This window comes from Nannospalax galili, unplaced genomic scaffold, assembly GCF_000622305.1.
Source record: "Nannospalax galili isolate Female #2095 unplaced genomic scaffold, S.galili_v1.0 scaffold761, whole genome shotgun sequence".
NCBI lineage: Eukaryota > Metazoa > Chordata > Mammalia > Rodentia > Spalacidae > Nannospalax > Nannospalax galili.
Genome location: NW_008346389.1, coordinates 1,325,618 through 1,346,222, shown reverse-complemented (window position 1 = coordinate 1,346,222; position 20,605 = coordinate 1,325,618). Strand labels below are relative to the sequence as shown.

At 42.4% G+C, this 20,605-nt stretch overlaps 1 protein-coding gene across 22 annotated transcripts in view; it reads left to right on the top strand.

Annotated features, from left to right (window-relative positions):
- Trpm3 (transient receptor potential cation channel subfamily M member 3) overlaps nt 1-20,605 on the top strand; it is a 559,244-nt gene that overhangs the window by 468,683 nt on the left and 69,956 nt on the right. For 8 of the 22 annotated variants that reach the window (XM_008842776.1, XM_008842763.1, XM_008842761.2 and 5 more), the window contains 7 exons: nt 4,978-5,013; nt 5,163-5,303; nt 7,806-7,835; nt 8,706-8,995; nt 9,621-9,849; nt 11,890-12,057; nt 17,900-18,040. In XM_008842776.1, coding sequence (XP_008840998.1) covers nt 4,978-5,013; nt 5,163-5,303; nt 7,806-7,835; nt 8,706-8,995; nt 9,621-9,849; nt 11,890-12,057; nt 17,900-18,040 — 1,035 coding nt within the window. Of the gene's footprint in view, nt 1-4,977; nt 5,014-5,162; nt 5,304-7,805; nt 7,836-8,705; nt 8,996-9,620; nt 9,850-11,889; nt 12,058-17,899; nt 18,041-20,605 lie in introns of those variants that run through there. The other 14 variants (XM_008842777.2, XM_008842766.1, XM_008842764.1 and 11 more) reach the window with 5 other exon arrangements.

Below are 20,605 nucleotides of genomic sequence, written 5' to 3'. Positions count from 1 at the left end.
ATAAATCCATTGACTATACCAGTGCTCTCCTACTAAACTAGAGTGGCCCAAGTCTGTCTGCTTTTCTGTGAAATATAACCTGTCATTTTAATGGTTAACCGTCTGCTCAATTTGTGCCTCTGTATGTTTTAACTAGTAGTTTCTCTTTCTTGAATTAAATGTGCTAATACAGCAGGTTACCTGCACTGTGTTCTTCACCACTAGAAGAAGGTGATGTTTGAGTAGTACACAGAGGTAGTGGTGAAGTTAAGATCATTTAAAGTTTATTTAGATAGGAACTAAGACCTGGGTTTTACTGAACATAAGATACGGGGAAAATAGAGAAAGAATGTATTTCTCAAACTTTGGGTCAGAAAAGGCATTTTCGTAAGCCCATATGCTAAATTCATGCAAATTTGTAAAAACAGTATTATTTTTAAAACAATCAATTGCATGGATTTTTTATTTTTCTGATCCAGCAAACCTTGGGTAACCTCCTTCGTTGCCTTGAGAGCTCATCAGTCTGAGCCCTACTTAGTGACTGCTTTTCCCTATCAAGTCTATCCATAGTCTTTTCCTCCCTCACCCTTGGAAGCTCCCAAACCAGTAATCGTTTGAAATTCCACACACCAGAGAAAGCAATCTTATTTTGAAGACTTGTTTCAAAGAAAATAAAATGCTCCTATAAATCTGACAATTGTACAATGAGCTGACATCTAGAAACAGTCCATTTTGAAGAACAGATGTAATCTATGAATTCGAACTATTCTTTGGGGTACCCTTAATCATAGCATGACTTAACCTTACCTTCAGAATAACCGTTCATAGCATGAGAAAAAGGAGACAGCACTTTCAAGTTGTCAAATTTGCCTCCCAGTAGACCCAGTCCTCTCTATTTAATCATTTGAATCTCAGGGCTTACGAGTGCTGTTAGGGCATGAAGTGGGAAATCAATCATCCATGAGGCTCTGCCAGTCAAAAAAGTCATGACAAGAAGGGTGGGGACAAGAAGAGGAACAGCAGCAAAATTAAGTATAACTCTAGGGTCATATTTTGAATTCCAATTTGGAAATACCCAAAAGAAAGGAAGACTCCTCCAGAAGGCTGTTGGTCACTACCTATTGGGTGCACAAGGTGCCACTCACCCTCTCAGCCTCTTCCAGAGGAGGGGGAAGGGATGAGCACAGCTCCAACCCTGCCAGTTCTATTATCACCCCAGACCCCACCAGCCAAACTCCAGGACACACCAACCTTTCGAGCTTTGCCCAATAGGCGGCAGCACAAAATAAGCACAACTGCCAGGTTCTGATCAACTACTGGACTTTCCGAAACAGATGGAACCTGAGAAGGAATGGTCCACATCACCTGTTTTCAGAGCATAAACTGATACAGAGAAAGAAAGAGATCTGTCCAAGGTCACCTAGGTGTCGAGAGCCCAGTCCAGTGCAGTTCGTCCTGGGGACTCATATCTCCAACCCTTCTCTGTATGTGCACCTATAAGGTCCCCTTCTAGCTAGCAATTGTGTCCTAAGATAAGCAATACAAATGCTCATCTTTGATGGAGGCAATACCTGAAGACTATACCAGGTAGTTATGCACCAACATTGCCATCTCCTTCAGAGTCTACCCAGGACACGTTTACCCTAAGAGGCCTAAATTGCATTCATTTTTATTTATGAAATCTATCTCTCCTTCCCCAAAATGTTTCTATTCTTCCTAGCAAGAACTGTAAAGATATTTCCCTACCTTCTTGTTCCCTAAAGTCTCTGGAATGAACCAGATGTAGCCAGTCTTGCAGGCAGAGCTCAACTCAGTACTTATAAAGTAAATGTTCCTTCAAGATATCACTTCAACAAGAATGTCTAACTCTTCCTCCAGTCCTTCCACTTGCTCTGATTCCTTTGTATCACCTTACTGAATAGATATTATAACAGGAAGGTAAACACTGGAGAGGTAAGGGCTCCTTACTGACTTCTGTTTGGTGGACACTGTCCCCTTGTAGTCAATGCAAGCCATTTTCTTTTGTCTTCACTCAGAACCCCATAGAAACCAAACCATTACAGAACCTTTCTTCTGTTTCAAAGTTAGCCTGAGGTTCAGTCTGATATGGAAAATTCATCACCTTCCTTGGCATCGTATTTACCAGTAAAAGCCCTTAATGAAGAAAAACATTTGTTCAAAATGTCTTATCTGCCCTTAACTTTATATTTCTTTGACTTTCACTATGATTATCACTTTTCTGGCAATTCTTTATTTAAAGACTCCTTAAACATATAAATATTGATGCTCAGTATTGGTCTTCAGGCAATATTGGTGTCTCATTCATAGAATTCATTGATGTCATGCCTAAGGGTCTCGAAACAAAGTACAGGAGCATTAAACGTTGACATCTTGGGGAGACAGAGGACAAAGACCATGTTTTTTGTCAAGTGGATTTTTAATTGAAATTTTGTGATTTTCATACAGTATAATTTGATGGTATTTAGATCTCCTCCCCTATCTGCACCTCCCCTTAATGACCACACACAATTTAATGTACTCTATTTAATAAGGCCTATAGAGTCTAATTTGTGTCTCCAAACATCCTTCACTGTGAGTCCGTCCACTGGAGTCTGGTTAATCTACCATGATTAACTTCTTGAGACGACTTCTAAGAGATTGTCTCTCCCCCCACTCCCAGCAGCCATCAGTTGCCAACATTTCCATAGGTTGGATTGGCATTTCTTACCCACTTCCCCAAGTCAAAGACCACTTTTTTGAGGGGATAGTTCAGTTAATGAAATGGATTTCAGAATGGGTTGTGGCGGGCCAAGGTCAACAGGAGAGCTCTGTTTTCTAGTACTTCTAGCCCAAATGTGATACCTTTCACATAATACCTATTTTGCCTCGTTGGCTCACTTTAGACCCCCAAGACTGACTTGGCCCCTGGCCAAGGGAGCTACAGAATCCAGTGGGTGGACATGGAAGCTAACTCTGAGGACAGCAAGAAAGCCTAAGGAGCAGCGGTAGAACTGCACACTCAAGGCTGGCACTTGCATGGCTGTCCTTTCACGCCTCCACACTGAGACCTGCCATTGATTTCCACATACAGGAGCCCATGCACTTCAGATGTCAGGGCTCTGGGGCTCTATCAGCCAAGGGTGACTAAGATATTGTAGCTACCTAATTCTGTTATGGGGAATATAACATCAAAAAGCCCAGCCACAGGCTGGATCCCAACAATATCAGTTAATATCACTCTTTTACTGGTATACATTTTCAACCACAAAAGTTCTTACAGCTAGTCATCTACCACACATTATAAAAGGCATGGAAACTACAAGATAAAAAAATATTCAAGGGGCTGGAGAGATGGCTCAGCAGTTAAGAACAGAGGACCCAGGTTCAATTCCCACCACTTACATGGTGGCTAACAACAGTCCATAACCCCAGTTCTAGGGAATCTAACACCTTCTTCTGACCTCGAAGGTCACTTACACACACAGGTGCACTTACACACATGCAGTCAATACACTCATACAAATAATAATAATAAATAATAAAATATTTTTAAAGATACTGAAGAAAAAAAATTTAATATAGATTTAATGACAGGATATATTGGAATCGCCTTCAACCCAAATCCCAAAACCTCTGAATGAATGTTCTTGATAGGAAAGCTGAGTGAGGATAACTGAAACTCTAAGCTCAGATAAGCAGAAAATGAATTTCCTACTGTCAGACATGGATTCCCATTTCATACTCTGAAGGTCCCTGGGTGGGCTGCCACTGCCACTCAAGCCTTAGGTAGTAGAGAAGAGGGTTCACTAATTCCAGTGTGCATCAGACCCACCGAGAGGAAATAATGAGGCACACAGAGGCCAGTACACTGAATGAAGCAGAGTATAATCCAGGCCTCTGCACGGTCACCAAATCACCCAGATGATTCTGATGCCACCACAGTTGGAAAGCCACCACTGTACATTATAGGCATCTTCTGTGAAGTGACAAAATTTCACACGATATTCTGAATAGATCCTCCACTGGAAACAAAGTGGACCCAGGCTCTCTTGCCCCTCTAAAATCTTAAGCATTCTATGCGCCAGGTTTCCTACACAGTGTGATGCCTGCCATCACTGGCAGAGGATGTTATCCTGCATGAGGAAATCAGCCAGACAGGGAGAGCTGTCAGTCAGCTGAATTCACTGTGTATTCCTTCCTCCTTGACTTATCAGAACAAGGATTTTCCTTGGGCCCTAAAGACCCTGGGTACCATACCTAGCAACCATCCAAAAGACAAAGGAATACAAACTAAAAGATGTACCACCATCCTGGGTCCTTAAGAAATACCACTCTCTTTGCCTAGAGATGTAGTTCAGTGTTAAAAGCACCTGTCTAGTATGATCGAAGTCCTGGGTTCCACTCCAACACTATGCCCCCCCCCAAATAAAGTTACTCTTTGAAACAAAAGTGATGAAATCTTAAATCTGGGACAATGATGATGCCATTGATAAAAATTTCTTCTATAACACACACGCACACACACACACACACACACACACTTCTTTTTAAACATGACTGCTCATATACAATTCTATTCTGACACTATAAAATTCCCTCTCTACATTGTTTGCCTTTATCCAAAAAAAAATAAAAGTGCCAGTGTTTGTGGACAGTTAACAGAGGTTTTGTGTTCAAGTGACGTCTGGGTGCTAAGTGGTCGTTGCCCTGGTAGCTGGTCATGACAGTCATGTTCTGAGAGGAGTCTTCCTTTAGTGAGTTGGGAAAAAATAAAGGACCAGCAAGAAGCAGGCCTGGGTGAGAGAGGGCAAAGGCTCAGGAGTGGCAGGGGACCCCGCCCCTAGCCTCTGGGAATGGCGGCACTTGCCTAGCTGTGTTTCTTTCTGCTACACTGGTGTTGTTTTTCTCCTCAGCTGAAGACTTGAATAAATATTTTGATTCTCTGTTATTGCCGGCGATTACCACATCTTCTTATTTAACTTATGTCTTCTTTCCAAGCGAGAATATCCAGGTTTCGGTTGGATCTATTTTAAGGTGAATTAATTAACCAGCATAATAATACATTCATGTTCTTTTTTCATTATAATTTTTATGCTAAAATAGTTACAGAACACTTGCAAAAGAACCCCTAGTAAACCACGCCGTCTTTTGGGTTTGTCTGTTGCTCCCTTCCTCCCTGACAGGGGAACCTGCCTCCAGACTACAGAATCAGCCTCATAGACATCGGCCTGGTGATTGAGTACCTGATGGGTGGAGCTTACCGCTGCAACTACACGCGCAAGCGCTTCCGGACCCTCTACCACAATCTCTTCGGCCCCAAAAGGGTGAGCTTCTAGCACGTTCCTAGGCCCTTCTATGAGGACTAGGTGTGAGAGATTTGGGGTATGGCTTCGTTATCTCCAAGGGGAAAACGGGTTGAACAGAAAATAATTGCACCTCCCTTTCTTTCCTCTTCATCCAAATGACTAAAATTTTTCACAAAATCTAAATTTAAAATACTGCCAAATACTATCCATTGTTCTCCTTGGGGTGACAGCCTCTCTTTGGTCATCCTAAAAACGCCTGTCTAGTGTTCCAGCCTAAATAACCCCAGTCTCTCTCTGCCAGTCATTCCTTCAAATAAGCATGATATTCTATTTTTTGAATTTTTTTTAAACGGCTGCAATTCAACCTGAACAGTCACCTATGGTTTTCCTCAGGCATCATCATCAGGTCAGTATGTTAACAAAAGCTGTCCAGGGACAGCTTCTGGTAGTATCCCACCGGATGGTACTATGGCCTGCCTAAGAGGTGTCCTCACCGGTGGATTTAGCAAAGTTCATCATTGTTCAAGCCTCTGAGAACTTCCTTAAATGAAGCTGTTTGGGTTTTGGGTTGGTTGGTTTGGGTTTGTTGCTGCTTGGTTTGGTTCGGTTGTTGGTTGGTCGGTTGCGGGGTTGGCGCTGGAATCTAACAACGTTAGCAAGTCGGCTCCAGGCTGTGGTTCCTGCCAACCTCTGATTCCAGCAGTGTTAACTCCCAGCAGCTCCGAGCTGCTCCTGTTGCCTGAACAATGTGAACTCTCAGAGGTAGTTAGTGTTGCTATAAACATAGCTTGGACTGCACTCTCTGAAAGGGTCTGGGGGACCTTCTGGTCCATGGATGACCTCCTGAGCCCTGCTGTCTCTCCTGGCAGTGGGCAAGAGCTCTCTTTTTTTTTTTCCTCTTTTAAAAAATATGTATGATTTTCTTAATGTTTGGGTTTTTATAACTTTTCCCTTTATTTTTATGGAGTTGTTTTGTTTTGATATTTTATTTTTGCAGTTTTCTCCTAATGAAAAACATTTTGTAGGGCTAATAGAAAACAAAAAAAATTTTTTTTGAATGAAAAAAAAAAACTTAGACTCGTGGTTGGTCACTTTAGAAGACAAAAGAGAAAAGGGGGAGAACAGATTCAAGCCATTTCAACTTCAAGTTACATAAAATGTGCAGGGACTATAAATTCTATAATGCTATGTCCTCAAGTAGCTTCCAAGATAGGACCTACTATTCTGTAGCATTTAGAAGTATAGAATCAGTACTCCTGACTCATCACCTATAACTCCTTGTTAAATACAAATCAAACTCTAAGTCCTGAGTTGCTTCTCTGTGGGCTTCAGTTGTGCCTGTTTTGCTCATTCCCAAAGCTTCTAACTATGTGCTGTTGCTTTTTTGTGCTACTGAGCAACATCAGCACCTGCGCTCTGGCCCGCACATCCTTATTGTACTGTGCAGCAGCACCAGGAGAGAAACAGAGGAAGCACCTAAACAAGCACTTTGAACTATACTCCAAGTCTCCAGATAATAGAGGCTTTTCAGAGGTTTACAAAATATCTGGTTTGGGACTGGAAAGATGGCTCAGAGGTTAAGAGCACTGGCTGCTCTTGCAGAAGACCCGGGTTCGAATCCCAGCACTCACATGGTGGCTAACAACTGTCCATAACTCCAGTTCCAAGGGATTCAACACCCTCTTCTGTCCTCCGTGGGCATTTCATGACACAGGTGCACTTACATACATGCAGGCAATACACTCATACACATAAAATAAAATTAAATATTTTTTTAAAAAGAAATATCTGATTTGCTCTGTTGATTATTTCCAGGTTCATCTGTCTTACTCTGCTCAGGGAGCTATAACAAAATATATAAAGAGCATCGATATATGTCTCATAGCTCTGAAGTTTATGATTAAGGCGCCAACAGACTCAGTGTCTGGAGAGGGCCTGTTTTCTAGTTCATGGATGGCACCTTCTCACTGGGTCTTCACACAGGGAAGGGAGAAAACTAGCTCCCATGGGCCTTTGTGATGAGGACACAAATTTCTTTCAGGAGAGTTCTTCTACGTGACCTAATAATCTCCCTAAATGCCTACCCCGAAAGCATCACCTAAATGATTATGTTTCAACAAATGATTGGAATGGGGAAAGAGACCTTCACACCATAGTATTCATTCAAGTGCTGGGTGCCATGGTGGTGTCAGTCAGGCAGGATGGTTATTAATGGAAAGGGGAAGAAACCTTAGAAAACAAAAGTTATTACAAGCCTTCAATTACATCTCTTCAGTTTTCTAATTTTCTATTGTTCACCAAAATCACAAAATCCCTAATTCTCCTAGAAATTCTCTATGTTCCTTTTATTGTACTTTCTCAGTAAAATAAAATTAATGCTATATAGTACAATAGAGTTCTTATATTAGAATTAGTATATAAGAATATATAAGTATATAAGAATTAGTTCTTATAGTAGAATTCGTTTCGTACCACAATGAAAGAAAGATCTAACTTTGTTCACAACATTTTTTTAAACAGCCCAAAGCCTTGAAACTGCTGGGAATGGAGGTTAGTGTTTGCTCCAATTATTAGTGTCGATTATTCTATTTATCACATATTTAAAAGATATACGAGTTCATTTTTCATAGTAGGGCTTAGTGCATGATTCTAAAATAAGAAAATAAAGATTTTTTTCCAAGTGACATGGTGGCAGCTCACAGTAGTTTTGAAAATTCCACAATGAGATTATGTTAGCTTTTTGAACAAACTAAAAATAAATAAGTCCTATTTGAAATACAAACACAAAGAGCAAGCATATAAATTCTGTAGGCAAAATATATTATAGATCTTAACAAACAGAAACAGATCCAACGTCCAAAACTACTTGACAGATGAAACAGACTATGTTCCCACCTTGGGTTCAGTTGTTTATTGTCATATATGCAAACACAGATGTAGATATTCTGACCCTTTCAGCAAAAAGGGCCATGCTGTCCACCATGAGATATAGACAGCCATATCTATAGAAGAAGAGATGGAAAAAAGTAAACAAATAAGAAAATGGCCCATGAAAATATTTTTGTAATTTTTGAGACAAGGTCGATTCTGTAGCCCAGGCTTGCCTCGAACTCACCATCCTCCTGCTTCTGCCTTTCAAGTATTGCTGGGATTATAGGTATTCACCACCATACCCAGCTTAGAAAATGGTCTTTTATTTAAAGCATAGACTGACATGTTGATACACGACTATGAATTTACTAAATTTTATTTTAAAATTAGCCATGAATGAGCTTGAGTCCCTTTAGGATAAGAGCTGGTCTGGTTTATTTCAGTGTTGGCCCTAGAGCTGAGCCAGTGGAAGGCACACAATAACTATGTAATGAATTGACCTCATTCACCTCCAATTGAACCTATATGTTTTTATCTCTAAAATTACAGGATGATATTCCCTTGAGGAGAGGAAGAAAGACAACTAAGAAGCGTGAAGAAGAGGTGGACATTGACCTAGATGACCCTGAGATCAACCACTTCCCTTTCCCCTTCCATGAGCTGATGGTGTGGGCCGTCCTCATGAAGAGGCAGAAGATGGCCCTCTTCTTCTGGCAGCATGGCGAGGAGGCCATGGCCAAGGCCCTGGTGGCCTGCAAGCTCTGCAAAGCCATGGCTCATGAGGCCTCTGAAAATGACATGGTTGATGACATTTCCCAGGAGCTGAACCACAACTCCAGGTTAGCCAGCTAGCACATGGGGATGTTGGGGGAGAGAAGAAAGGTGGATTCTGAATACCAGAAGTTCTGAGATCCACAGAACTTTATGGCGTAGCAGTATCACCCCAACAGAGCATACAGAGAACGAGTCATTAACCTTTATTGTGCACAGTGCTGCACAGAGGTGCAGACAGATCACACAGACTTAATTCTTCCTCTCAACTGCCTCAGGCCGCAGTCCTATTATTACGCATGCCATTCAACTGAGGAAAATGAAACTCAGAGAATTTAGATGACATGGCTAAGACCACATATCGTGGTTAACAAGACTGGGATTTAAACTTGAGGTCTGCCACATTTAAGAAGACAAGCTGCACGCTAATCATTGGTTGATTACTCTGCTTCTGCTATTTACATGTCTTGAATTTGGAGTCTTGGAGTCATGCTTTGTTTGACTTACATCTTCAGTTATAGACGTGGTATCTGGCATCTAGTGAATGCTTAATAATTTATTAGTAGACTAGACTTTCCATGAAACTACTCCACACAACAAGCCACTTTTTGTGATTGAACTATAGGACCCATCTTTTTTCCTCTACGTCTCCAAGTTGACCTGAAAGACTCTTCCTTACATTCTATCTTCCAGGGACTTTGGCCAGCTGGCTGTGGAACTCTTGGACCAGTCCTACAAGCAGGATGAGCAGCTGGCCATGAAACTGCTGACCTATGAGTTGAAGAACTGGAGCAATGCCACATGCCTGCAACTGGCTGTGGCAGCCAAGCACCGTGACTTCATCGCGCACACGTGCAGCCAGATGTTACTCACGGACATGTGGATGGGCCGGCTCCGCATGCGCAAGAACTCAGGCCTCAAGGTCAGCATACCCAAGAAGGCTCTGTTACCATAAGAATCCAAGGGTTGGTTGGAGTTTTTCAAGCCAAGTCCGTGATGGGTCTAGGGGTCCTCTTATGCTGGAGGTTGATTCTAAACCCCCACTGTTCATCAGAATCTTTGTAGAATTGTGATTTTCGTGTAGAGTCCAGGAACTCCTCCAAGGTCTGCTAAAACAGAAGCTCTTGTCTCAGAAGACCCAAAGGTGAAGGGCACACACAGGTCTCACAGGACACATATAGTACATTGTTTGTAGACGTTACCTCAGGGTGGAACAGATCATGTAAGGGATTTGTTCTTACGAGCAGCAGCTTGGTTGTAGCTTTTGCCTTGTTTGCAGTGCTGAAGCTGCACCCAGAGCCTCACACGGACTAAGCCAGCGCCATCGAGCACTGCTTTTGTTCCCCTAATGCTTTTTCAATTTTTGAAGAAAACATTAACACAAAAGAAGTAAATCAAAGAAAAATAAAAAGAAATAAATGACCCAAAGAATATGTGGGGTATTTTTTTGTTTTACTTTTCATGATGCCAGTTTCTAATTACATATAGTTAAGGTACACTGTAAGTGTACCTTATAGTGATATAGACTGATATAAGTCTATATCAATATGACATTTTGATATAGACAGTGAAATGGTTACTAGAGTCCATCGACGTATCCATCATCTCTCAGAGTTATCCTTTTCTTGACCATGACAAGAGTGCCTAAAATCTACTCTCAGCCAATTTCCAGTATGTAGGTCAATGTTAGGACCACAGTGCTCATGCTGTACATAAGCTAAGTTTATTTGTCCCACAAAACTGCAACTCTGCCCTCTGATCACTTTTTACTGGACCAGCACTGTCTTGCCCACTCTTCTTTTCTTGTGGGCTCTTGGCCCAAAGTTACAAAACGGTTCTATAAAGTGGGTCATGTGCAACATTCCACAGCCATGCTGCTAGTGACTGCCAAGTGGCCTCAGATGGGAAGCCAAGCCAGTTCTCAGCTCCAAGGACAGGGTGCTGGGTCCCATGAAGACTGCCAGCACACCACTTGAGCCTCCCCAAATACTTAGAATTCAGGGCCATTGCTGGCCCTTTTCCCCTGACTGCCTCTGAGTCCCCATGGGCATTTTAGGGCCTAGCTATCCCTGCCTCATAAAGGGAGCATCATATTTCCGGGTCCTTCAGGATCTGTCTGAGTCCCTCCCTTTTAGTGCAATGTCTTCAAGGAGACTTATCTCCAGAAACCTTTGCTCTAGGACCATTTTATGATTGAAAGCAGAAATTGGAGAAGACATGAGAACCACAAATCAGATACAGGTATAATCACACAGCAAAGCACTGTTCTCTGACAAGGGAAGAGATTGCTCTCTCATGAGAAAGGTCTGTGTAGTTAGCATCCTGACACCAAGATTCGCACAAAGTTTACACATGAGAGCAATGCAGTGCTAGGTCTCCTGAGACTTTTGCACAAGGGGACCAACTATTCTTGATGAATTCTGAGATCCTTGGGGGAAGGAGGTATTTCTGTTGTATAGTAGCAAATGCTGGCAGAATGTTCTACCAGGAATAAAATGACTTCCTACATGTACTCTCTCAAGGTCAATTTAGAGCGACATTAATTTACAGGTACAATCAGAGAACACATAACTCCAGTTGGTACATTAGCAAATAAATGCCAGCGGACACATGTATGAATTGATTTTACAAAGCCAATTGCTGTCTAGAGGCTAAATAGAAATCTCAATTTTTTTCCACTTTTGCTTTGGATAAGCTCTTTCTTGGTTTCCCCCATGCAAGTAGGTGTTAAAAGGGTAGAATTTATGTGAACAAAATAAGTTGTTCTGAGATGGGACAAAAAGTGACCCTCTTATTAAGGCATTAATGTGTTTGGATATCCAGATGTCCAGGTCCCTGCACAGCACATACAGCACCTGCACATGTGTGTAAATACCACATCCCAGGCCCTCTGATTCTAACAACCACCCTAATCTTAATCCTTTAAATATGATGATTATTATTATCATTATTATTACTTTAGGTAATTCTGGGAATTCTACTTCCTCCTTCAATTCTCAGCTTGGAGTTCAAGAACAAAGATGACATGCCCTATATGACTCAGGCCCAAGAAATGCACCTCCAAGAGAAAGAGCCAGAGGAACCAGAGAAGCCCACAAAAGAAAAAGACGAAGAGGACATGGAACTGACAGTAAGAGAACACTATGCAGTTTTTCTCCCTAGGGAGAATCCCCACGTCATCCATCTATTGATATGGCTAGGGTTCAGTAATGTTTGAGATCAGACAAGGGCTCCCAGCCTCCCTCCAGGTTTAATCATGAGCACCTGCTTGTAAGTACTGAGACTAGGGTATCATAAAAGTTGCCTCTTTGTGCACAAATAGAGCAACTACACTATAGGCTCCATATGTATGTGAAGTCCCTCTGCCCATGGTGCTACAGAAGAAACCAATGAGATTCAAAGCAAAGCACTGTAAATTTTCCACGATGATGTGGTTGGCAGTCTTAACACACAAGAAAGAAAGGGAAGCCATGATGTGTGAGCAGCCAGCTTTGCTGAGCTGGACCTGTTCTGCTGATCAGAAGCTAAGCCTGTATCTATCTTTGGGGTCAAACTCACAAATGCAGCACTAATTGAATTTTGAGGTTTGTATGGGAAGCTTTTATTAGCTCTTCCTGGTATAATTATAGAACACGGATGCTTTGTTCTGCGGAAGGAACAGGACAGCTGTGCATGGGACCATGTTCCACAGCCTCCACTGGAACAGCATGACTGCTACTGGCTTATGTCCAAAGGCTAAAATTATCGCATGCTATTAAAGGGACAAATAGGGCTTGGGAGAGAGGCATCAAGCAACAGCTCCTTAAGGACTATTCTGATACAACTCAACCTCCCTCACCACCCCAGCCTACTGGCTATAGCAGAAATGACCTGGAAGGAGCTATAAGAGGAGAAAATGAAAATTGGTTTTGCTCAGGTGACAAAAGGCCTTTGCATTAGACACCTAGTGGGACCACCTTAGGTCTTGTTCCTCCTCCAGATACAGTTTCTCTCCAGAAGACCATTCCCAGGGATCTGTTTACAAAGCACAACCCTTGACTCACTGGTCCAAAAGCCAACTTTTGTTTCAGTTTCCAGCTCTTTACAAAAATCGGTGTAGGCATCTGCTCTGTTCTACAGTGGCAGCAGAGACTACCTTCCCTGAAGATCTCACCATAATTTTGGCCCCAGAACCCCTTCTCAGATGAGAAATGGTATTTTAATCATGGTTATTAGCATTACTGAATTTCTACTGACTGTTTCTGCAGAGGGGTAAAGATTATGTGCTCTAGAGTCAGAATCCTGCCCCATTGCCTACATGCTATGTGACCTTGAACACAATTTCAGCTCCTGAAGAGTGGGAGGGAATATTAACATTGCCTGCCTCACAAGTGGCTGTGTGTGGTTTTGAAAGTGTACATGCGAACTACTTAGACTGGAAGCTGGAACACCATAAACATTACTAAATGTTCACTTGTGTTGTAGAAACAGTGCTGTACACTCTGTCTACCCTCATGGACTCCTCACCTCAGACCCACCAGGTAGACAGTGTTCTGAATATCCCTATTTTACAGAAGGAACCTGGGACTCAGAGATTAAATTGCCCAGCTTTACCCAGCGGATTAGTCACAAAACCAGGATTGGAATGTAGGTGTGCAAATTCTACTAGCTGCTCTTTCAGCCAATTGCTAAGTGAGAAAGAGAAGTTCTTCTATTCTCAAACAGCATTGCTTAGTGGGTTTAGTTCACCACTGAGTAGAAGGCCTTCCAAGCAATGCCAGGTGTCTCAGGTCAGGGGTGGTGTGACCTCCCAGTTCTGGGAGGAAAGCCAGGAACTGAATCATGCTCTCTATGGTGGGCGTCAAGGAAGGAAACAAAAGGGAGGATATCCTCTTTCCTTGTCTATTCAGAGCTTTGAGGACTTTGATCCTTCAGGAAGCCACAATAAAAGATGGTTCCCTAGACTGGGAGCAAAGTGGGCTTGCCAGAGAGTAGACCCTGTCGCTGTTCTCTGAGAACCTGAGCAGGAGCCGTGACAAGGAGCAGGAACTACACAGAGAAGGAGAGAAGGATGTGGACCTGTGAGCTGGCAAACTTTGAGTGGCAGCACTTGTCCTGAAAGTGCAGCCTCCTTTGCCCCTGATTGCAAATGCTGCCCCACTTCTCCTCTGGTCTGCAGCTCACTCTGGACAGGATGGGGCGAAGAAGCTTGTCAACAACTCCATTCCCTTCATAGGGTGGATATTCTAGCTTCTGGCTAAACCAGTGCATCCCCTCTTAGAATGGGACATCCTTGGGTGCTTCCAAAATCATACATAAGAATATCAGCCTCCACTTGCTCCACATTCACAGTCTTTAGCAGCTTAGTCCACCTTAAAGGATCGTTTTCTGCTTTGACACCTGTGTCCAGCTGGCAGAGTCTCAGATCTGGACTGAGCAGCTATGTCTGCATTTGACCCTGTACAATCCTTCTTATTAACTAGAAATATTTTTAATATTTTTTTTTATTTTTTTAGAAGAAGCATTTCATTACAGCTTCAACATAAACACCCAAAAAGGAAAGTATAACCAAAGATTAAAGGGACCAATATAACTTTTTTAGAGTCCATATGTTTAGCTAAAGGATACACAACAAGAAACAATGCCAGATAGGAGATACCTTCTTTTGAGTTGTTGACCAGGGTGGCCAAAGGGACTCCCAGATAGTAACCCAGAATAGAACTGGGAAAATGAACAGCAAACCCCAATCTTATCTAAAGGAATATTGACAACTGATTGCTGCTAGATGAGGAACAGTCGATCTTCCTAAAACAAAGACTAGATTCACCAGTTGGACAAATACTGGGGAACGGCTGGGGTGCCAACAGCACAGCAGACAGTAGCAGGGATATCAGAGTATAAGGGCTCTAGTGGTCAGGGGGAGGCTATGGGAGGATGCCATCTGGGAAGTAGTGTATAGATGAATAAGATTGTTTGGGATGTTCTATGTGATATACACAGAAAAAAATCAACAAATTTTTAAAAATGAGTTATATTTGAGGAGGAAGCATAAAAATTTACATCATGTTAAGTACAGCCACTCCCTTTGTCATTACCACTCGACACTGGGATTATGATGTCTTTGCACACTCCTCAAAAATCAGATACATACAGATTAGAGATACATGCATCAACATCTCAGTGTTATTAGCAAAAACAATGAGTTTTTCTGTAAGAAACAGTATATTTTAAAATGAAATGGAGATCTTCTTTAAAGGTTAACTAGAAATATTTTTATGTTATCTTTTTTAAAATGTTTTTAACATTTCTTTTATACATAAATGACCCTATTAAATTTTAAGTTAAGCCAAGTTAAGGAAAATGTTTGACTACAGGGAAAAGAAATCAATAAAATCAGCAAGTTAAGCTAGTCAGGCTAGAATTGATGAAATGGCAAAAATGCTTAAACCTGTGAAAGATGAGCCTTTTTAAGTGCATCCAACTGTGAGTACATGTGAGTAATAAAGGAAAAAGCAGGTGCAGTGCTTTTGTTTCCCCTGCATGGCCCAGTGAGTGTTCCACCCTGCACTTTGCCTAATAAATTACCACCATGTGCAGAGCTCCAGGGCAGCCTGTGGCTTTGCTAGGAAAGCTGCCATTCCTAGATGTGACCCCCCAGATGTCACTCCCCAAGATGCCTAAAAACCTCCAACTTATCTTTACTTTCATCTCATTGTGTCCCCAGATGGCACTGCATTTTGGGGCATAGAAGCAAAATTGCTGTCACATAACTATAGGACAAACATACCTTCAAATCATCTCGAATCTTGATCAATATTGATCAATATTGATTCCTGTCCTCAGTGAAGATTGACTCAGCTCGCTGATGGAAATGGAAACGTGCACTAGCATACAGTGAGATCTTCTCCATTAGCTCAGGGTACGTTCTTGCCAGGGGATCTACAAAAAAATGGAGGTACCCTCCTCCAAAATACTATCGATTAGCGAGAAATCATTAGTGACTGTCACATATTTGAGTGAACTATGAGGCAATCATTGAAGTAGTTGAAACTTAACATTTATATATTTTATGTCAAGTGGTTTGGAAACTAAATCCAGTAGTGACTATATCTAGCCTCAACTTCAATACAAATTGTACTTATTGCTATAATTAGACCTCTCAACTTGAAACTAATATGCCAAGTACTGTATCTTATGCCAAATCCTTGGCAGTCCTGACCAGTTATAATGTCTCACCCTATTCTCACATTTATTAAGAATCTCAGAGACAGGAGGCCATCTGGGGTTTGCGAGCTCCAGGCTTAGTAAGAGACGCTGTCTCAAGTGATAGAGGAAGACACCTGATATCTTCCTCTGGTTTCTGAATGTATGCACACATGTACACACACATCAGCACACACATACACACACACACACACACACACACAAGGTGTGAGGACCAGAGTTCATACCACCAGAAACCACATAAATGCCAGGTGGGCATGGTCCACCTGTAATTCCAGTCTCTGAAAGCAGAGACCGGAGATCCCCAGAGCAAGCCGGCTAGAGAGACTAGCCATTTAGGCAAGCTCAGTTTGAGAGACTGTGCCTTAATGAACAAGGTAGAAGAGCAATAAAGGGTGATTCCTGACATCAACCTAGGCCTCCACATGCACATAAACTCACATATATATGCTCCTACACACATGCAGAAAGCATGCATACACACATGCCATACACACACACACACACACACACACACACATATGAAAACAAGAAAAACAAGTCTCTCATTTCCCAACATTGTGGAACTAACCTTGTCTTATGACAATATTGAAAAATTGAAGCAATAAGTTGTCCTGTTATAGACGCATACTTTTCTGATGAGAGATTCCCAACTATACCACTTCAGTCAAAAGTGTCCAAGAAGGTCTCAGTTTACCTTAAAGACTAGTAGCTACTGAGCACTAATTAAGTGCCAAGTGCTAATGTATAGGCTGCTATGACCATAGCCCATTTTGTGGTTAAAAAAAGCAGGCATCAAAGGTATCAAAGGAGTTTAAATAACTTACCCAAGAGTCCACAGTCCATGCTAGGACTAACTCTGCCATCTGAGTGACCCCAAGGTTAGAAGCCTTCGCTATCAGGATCTTCAGCCATCTTTGGGGCACCCTGTTGCTTGCTCCCCAAAAAGTATGTGCCTTTTCCTCGGTTTGGCCATTTTTGCAGTATAAAACCATCGTTACTGATATTGCTGCTATGATGAACAGCAAGGGAACCATCCATGTTCACGGAGATCCCCAAGAGCTTGGAGATGAGGACCACTGTGGGTCAGGCCTGCCTCCAATCCTTCTCCTAGCCCACCTGGCTTCAGAGGAAAGTAGTGCATCTGGGAATTACCATAAAACTGATACCAGCAATATTTCAGGTTTTACAAGGTTTAGAACCAAGAAGGCATGGGTTGAGATGTCCCTAGCTTAACTAAGCTCCAGGCACTTCTGATGGCTCACCACTTGAATACCCCTGACCTTTAGATATATGAGGAACTCTGGTCCAACCTATCTTTGAATGAAGAGACACTAGCACAGGTGTAGACAGAATGTGAATCCACATCTAGCATGTATCACATATATAGGGGAAGAAGGCAGCAGGATTAGGTGATAGATTTCTGTATCCTGGCCCTGCCCAGGCAACACCTCTTCTCCCTCTCAGAACTCTGTGTATATTCTGCCCATGTGTTTCAGAGGGTCCAAGGTGACAAAGAAGAGAATAGTCAAGAAGTATCCCCCAGGTTTTCCATCCTAGGCAGAGAAATAAACAGCTTATACTAATACAGTACAAACTCACATATAGGGAAGACATGCCTTTAAGTCTCTGGGGGACCTTGTGTTCTTAGGTTCTGTGAGTTTTCAGGTGCCACAAGGGAGGATCCTCCCCTCATCTGTGAAATGAGCCATTGAACAAGATGGCCTGCAGAGCCCAACCATGATGGTCTCGGTTCTCACCCACTGTAGGCAATGTTGGGGCGAAACAATGGGGAATCGTCCAGGAAGAAGGATGAAGAAGAAGTTCAAAGCAGACACCGGTTAATCCCACTGGGCAGAAAGATCTATGAATTCTACAATGCACCCATCGTGAAGTTCTGGTTCTACACTGTAAGCATCTTTCCTTTCCTCTTTCCTGTGGCCGCAGGAGCCTTCGTTTTTCAGACAGCTGTGTGCTTTTCTCTGTGAAGCATTAGAAGTAGCATGTGTGCAGGAATGAAAGCTCTGTGGCCTTGTTTTTCCAGCAGCTTTGCAACATTTCTGGACTTTGCTGGGCAGCCTCAACAGGCTGCCATATTTCTCATCACAAAAAGTAAAGAAAGTCACAAAGGTGAGAAGTAATAAAAGCAAATGAGCATGAGTTTATCTAGCAGGAAAATAAATTTCCATTTCCAGAGCACTTGTGTATGAGGACTAGGCCGGAGTGGCCCGTTAGAGAGGCCATCCTGGGCTTGGCAGGACATTTGGTGAGTCAGGGTTAAGCACACTGTAGATGGGAGAAAGGGAGCATGTATATATATATAACAACTTCCAGCCTGGTAGCACATCAGACACACTTTTTTGCCTAGACATAATAAAACAGCATGCAACCTAGCAGGAAAACCTCCAATCCTGCAAGCCTTCTTCAAGAACCATACAACTTTCGCTTCCTGCCTACAAACCCTTGGGCTGCCCCTGAATTGGCCTCTGATCCACAGGAAGGGCTACGCTGCTGGTTTCCCACTTTTCCTTTTCAATGGCAATTTTAAGTTTAAGGTGAGCTTTTGGCTCAGACCGGCTCCATTCTCTCCAGCCCAGTCCAGACAAAGGACGGTGCTTCTATATTTTTAGCCTTTCTGACAACCAGTTGCAGAGCAGTCATTTGAGTCAACAGCAGGGTCATCTAGATCTGAGAACAAGAGGGCTCAAATGACCAGTTAGTTGCTCTCTGCGCAGCCCCACAGACTAACATGCAGCACAACACGTAGCAGTGGATTTAAAGTGAGACTCCACAGCCACTGCACTAGTGGTATTTGAGCTAGGGTAATTCTTTCTCATGGGGTGCCACCCCCCACGTTTAGCACTTCAGCCCCTTCCCTGGCCTCTGCCCCCCAGATGCCAGTAGCACATTCTGTCCCCCAGGATAATAGCCAAAATGTCTCCAGACATTGCCAACTCTCCCTTTATGAGATAAAAGGACCATCCATTGAAAGCCACTACTGTAAATTATACTTTTAAAGACTGGGAGAGTTTATCAAAACTTACATATTACTTTTCTACTTTTAGTAAAATAAAAATTCACATTTGTTGATGTAATGAAAATCCCCCCCTCAGAATAACAGGCATACGAAAATTGTTTCCATTTCTGCATTTCTCACAGAGCTGTATCACATTTGCCTGTAGAAAGCAGCACAGTGATGTCAGCATGCAGTCTAGAGATAGGCTGCACACAAATCCACCTGTGCCCCTCTGTGCTGTGTGACCCCAAGCAAGTTACTTCCCCATTCTGTCCATACCCGTCATAAGACAGGGATAGTCATAGTACCTACTGTACTAAGACTAAATGTGCTAAAGTTGCCAGGTGTGGTGGCACACGCCTTTAATCCCAGCACTTGAGGGGCAGAGGCAGGCACATTTCTGTGAGTTCAAGGCCAGCCTGGTCTGCACATTGAGTTCCAGACAAATTGGCACTACATAGTAAGACCCTGTTTCAAAAAAACAAAAAGAAGTGTGTTGATGTATGTAAAACACTTAAATTAGTGCCCAGTGAGCACAACATCGGAGTAATTACTGTTATTCTTAAACTAGTCACATTACACAGAGATAATCAAGGCTAGATTCATCTGGCCACTCAGCAATAACAATAGTACTTATTGGGTACCTACTGTGTTTAGGCAATGTTCCAGGTGCTATCTAAATGAGCTCCCTAATCCTGACAACAACTTCACAAATACAGCACCTGTGATGCCTTTTAAATTATTTTTACTTTTTATCGCTTCTCGGCCTTTTGGCTAAGATCATGTATAAATTTTTTTTATTTTTGAGAATTTCATACACACATGCTGACTTTGCATTATTTCCGTCCCTCCCAAACCCCACCACCTCTTCCCGTGTCCCCCGACTCCCTCTCAAGTTCTTGTCCTCTTCTTTATTATTGTTACATATGCATAGATACATTTATAAATATGCATGCATATAATGCATTGAGTCCATTTCATGGTGCTCAGATGGACATGTGTTTAGAGCTGCCCACTTGGGACTAGATGACCTCTCAGGAAGCCAGCAATCAAGGGGTGCTGAAGGAGGGAGAATCAGTTTTCTTCAGGGACAAGCTTCCAGAGAGGTTATCTAATTCCAAGTGTGCTGCCTTTTTATAGCCCTGTATCTACCCATCCCCTGCTAGTCTCCTGCTTCAGCTGTCACAACCAAGAAAAGGGGTTGGCAAACTGTAGCCACCATGAAAACCCCAGCCCACTGCCTGCTGTTCTGATCTACAAGCTAAAACTCATGTTTACATTTGTACTTTATTTATTTTGTGGTGCTGTGAATCAACCCAGTTCCTCAGGCATGCTAGGCTCTACCGCTGCTATACCCCCACCCCTTTTTTGGGTAATTTTCTTAAAATGTAGAAAGAAACTTTTCAAAAAGAATAGTTTGTGAAACATGAAAGTTATATTAAATACAAATTTCAGTGTT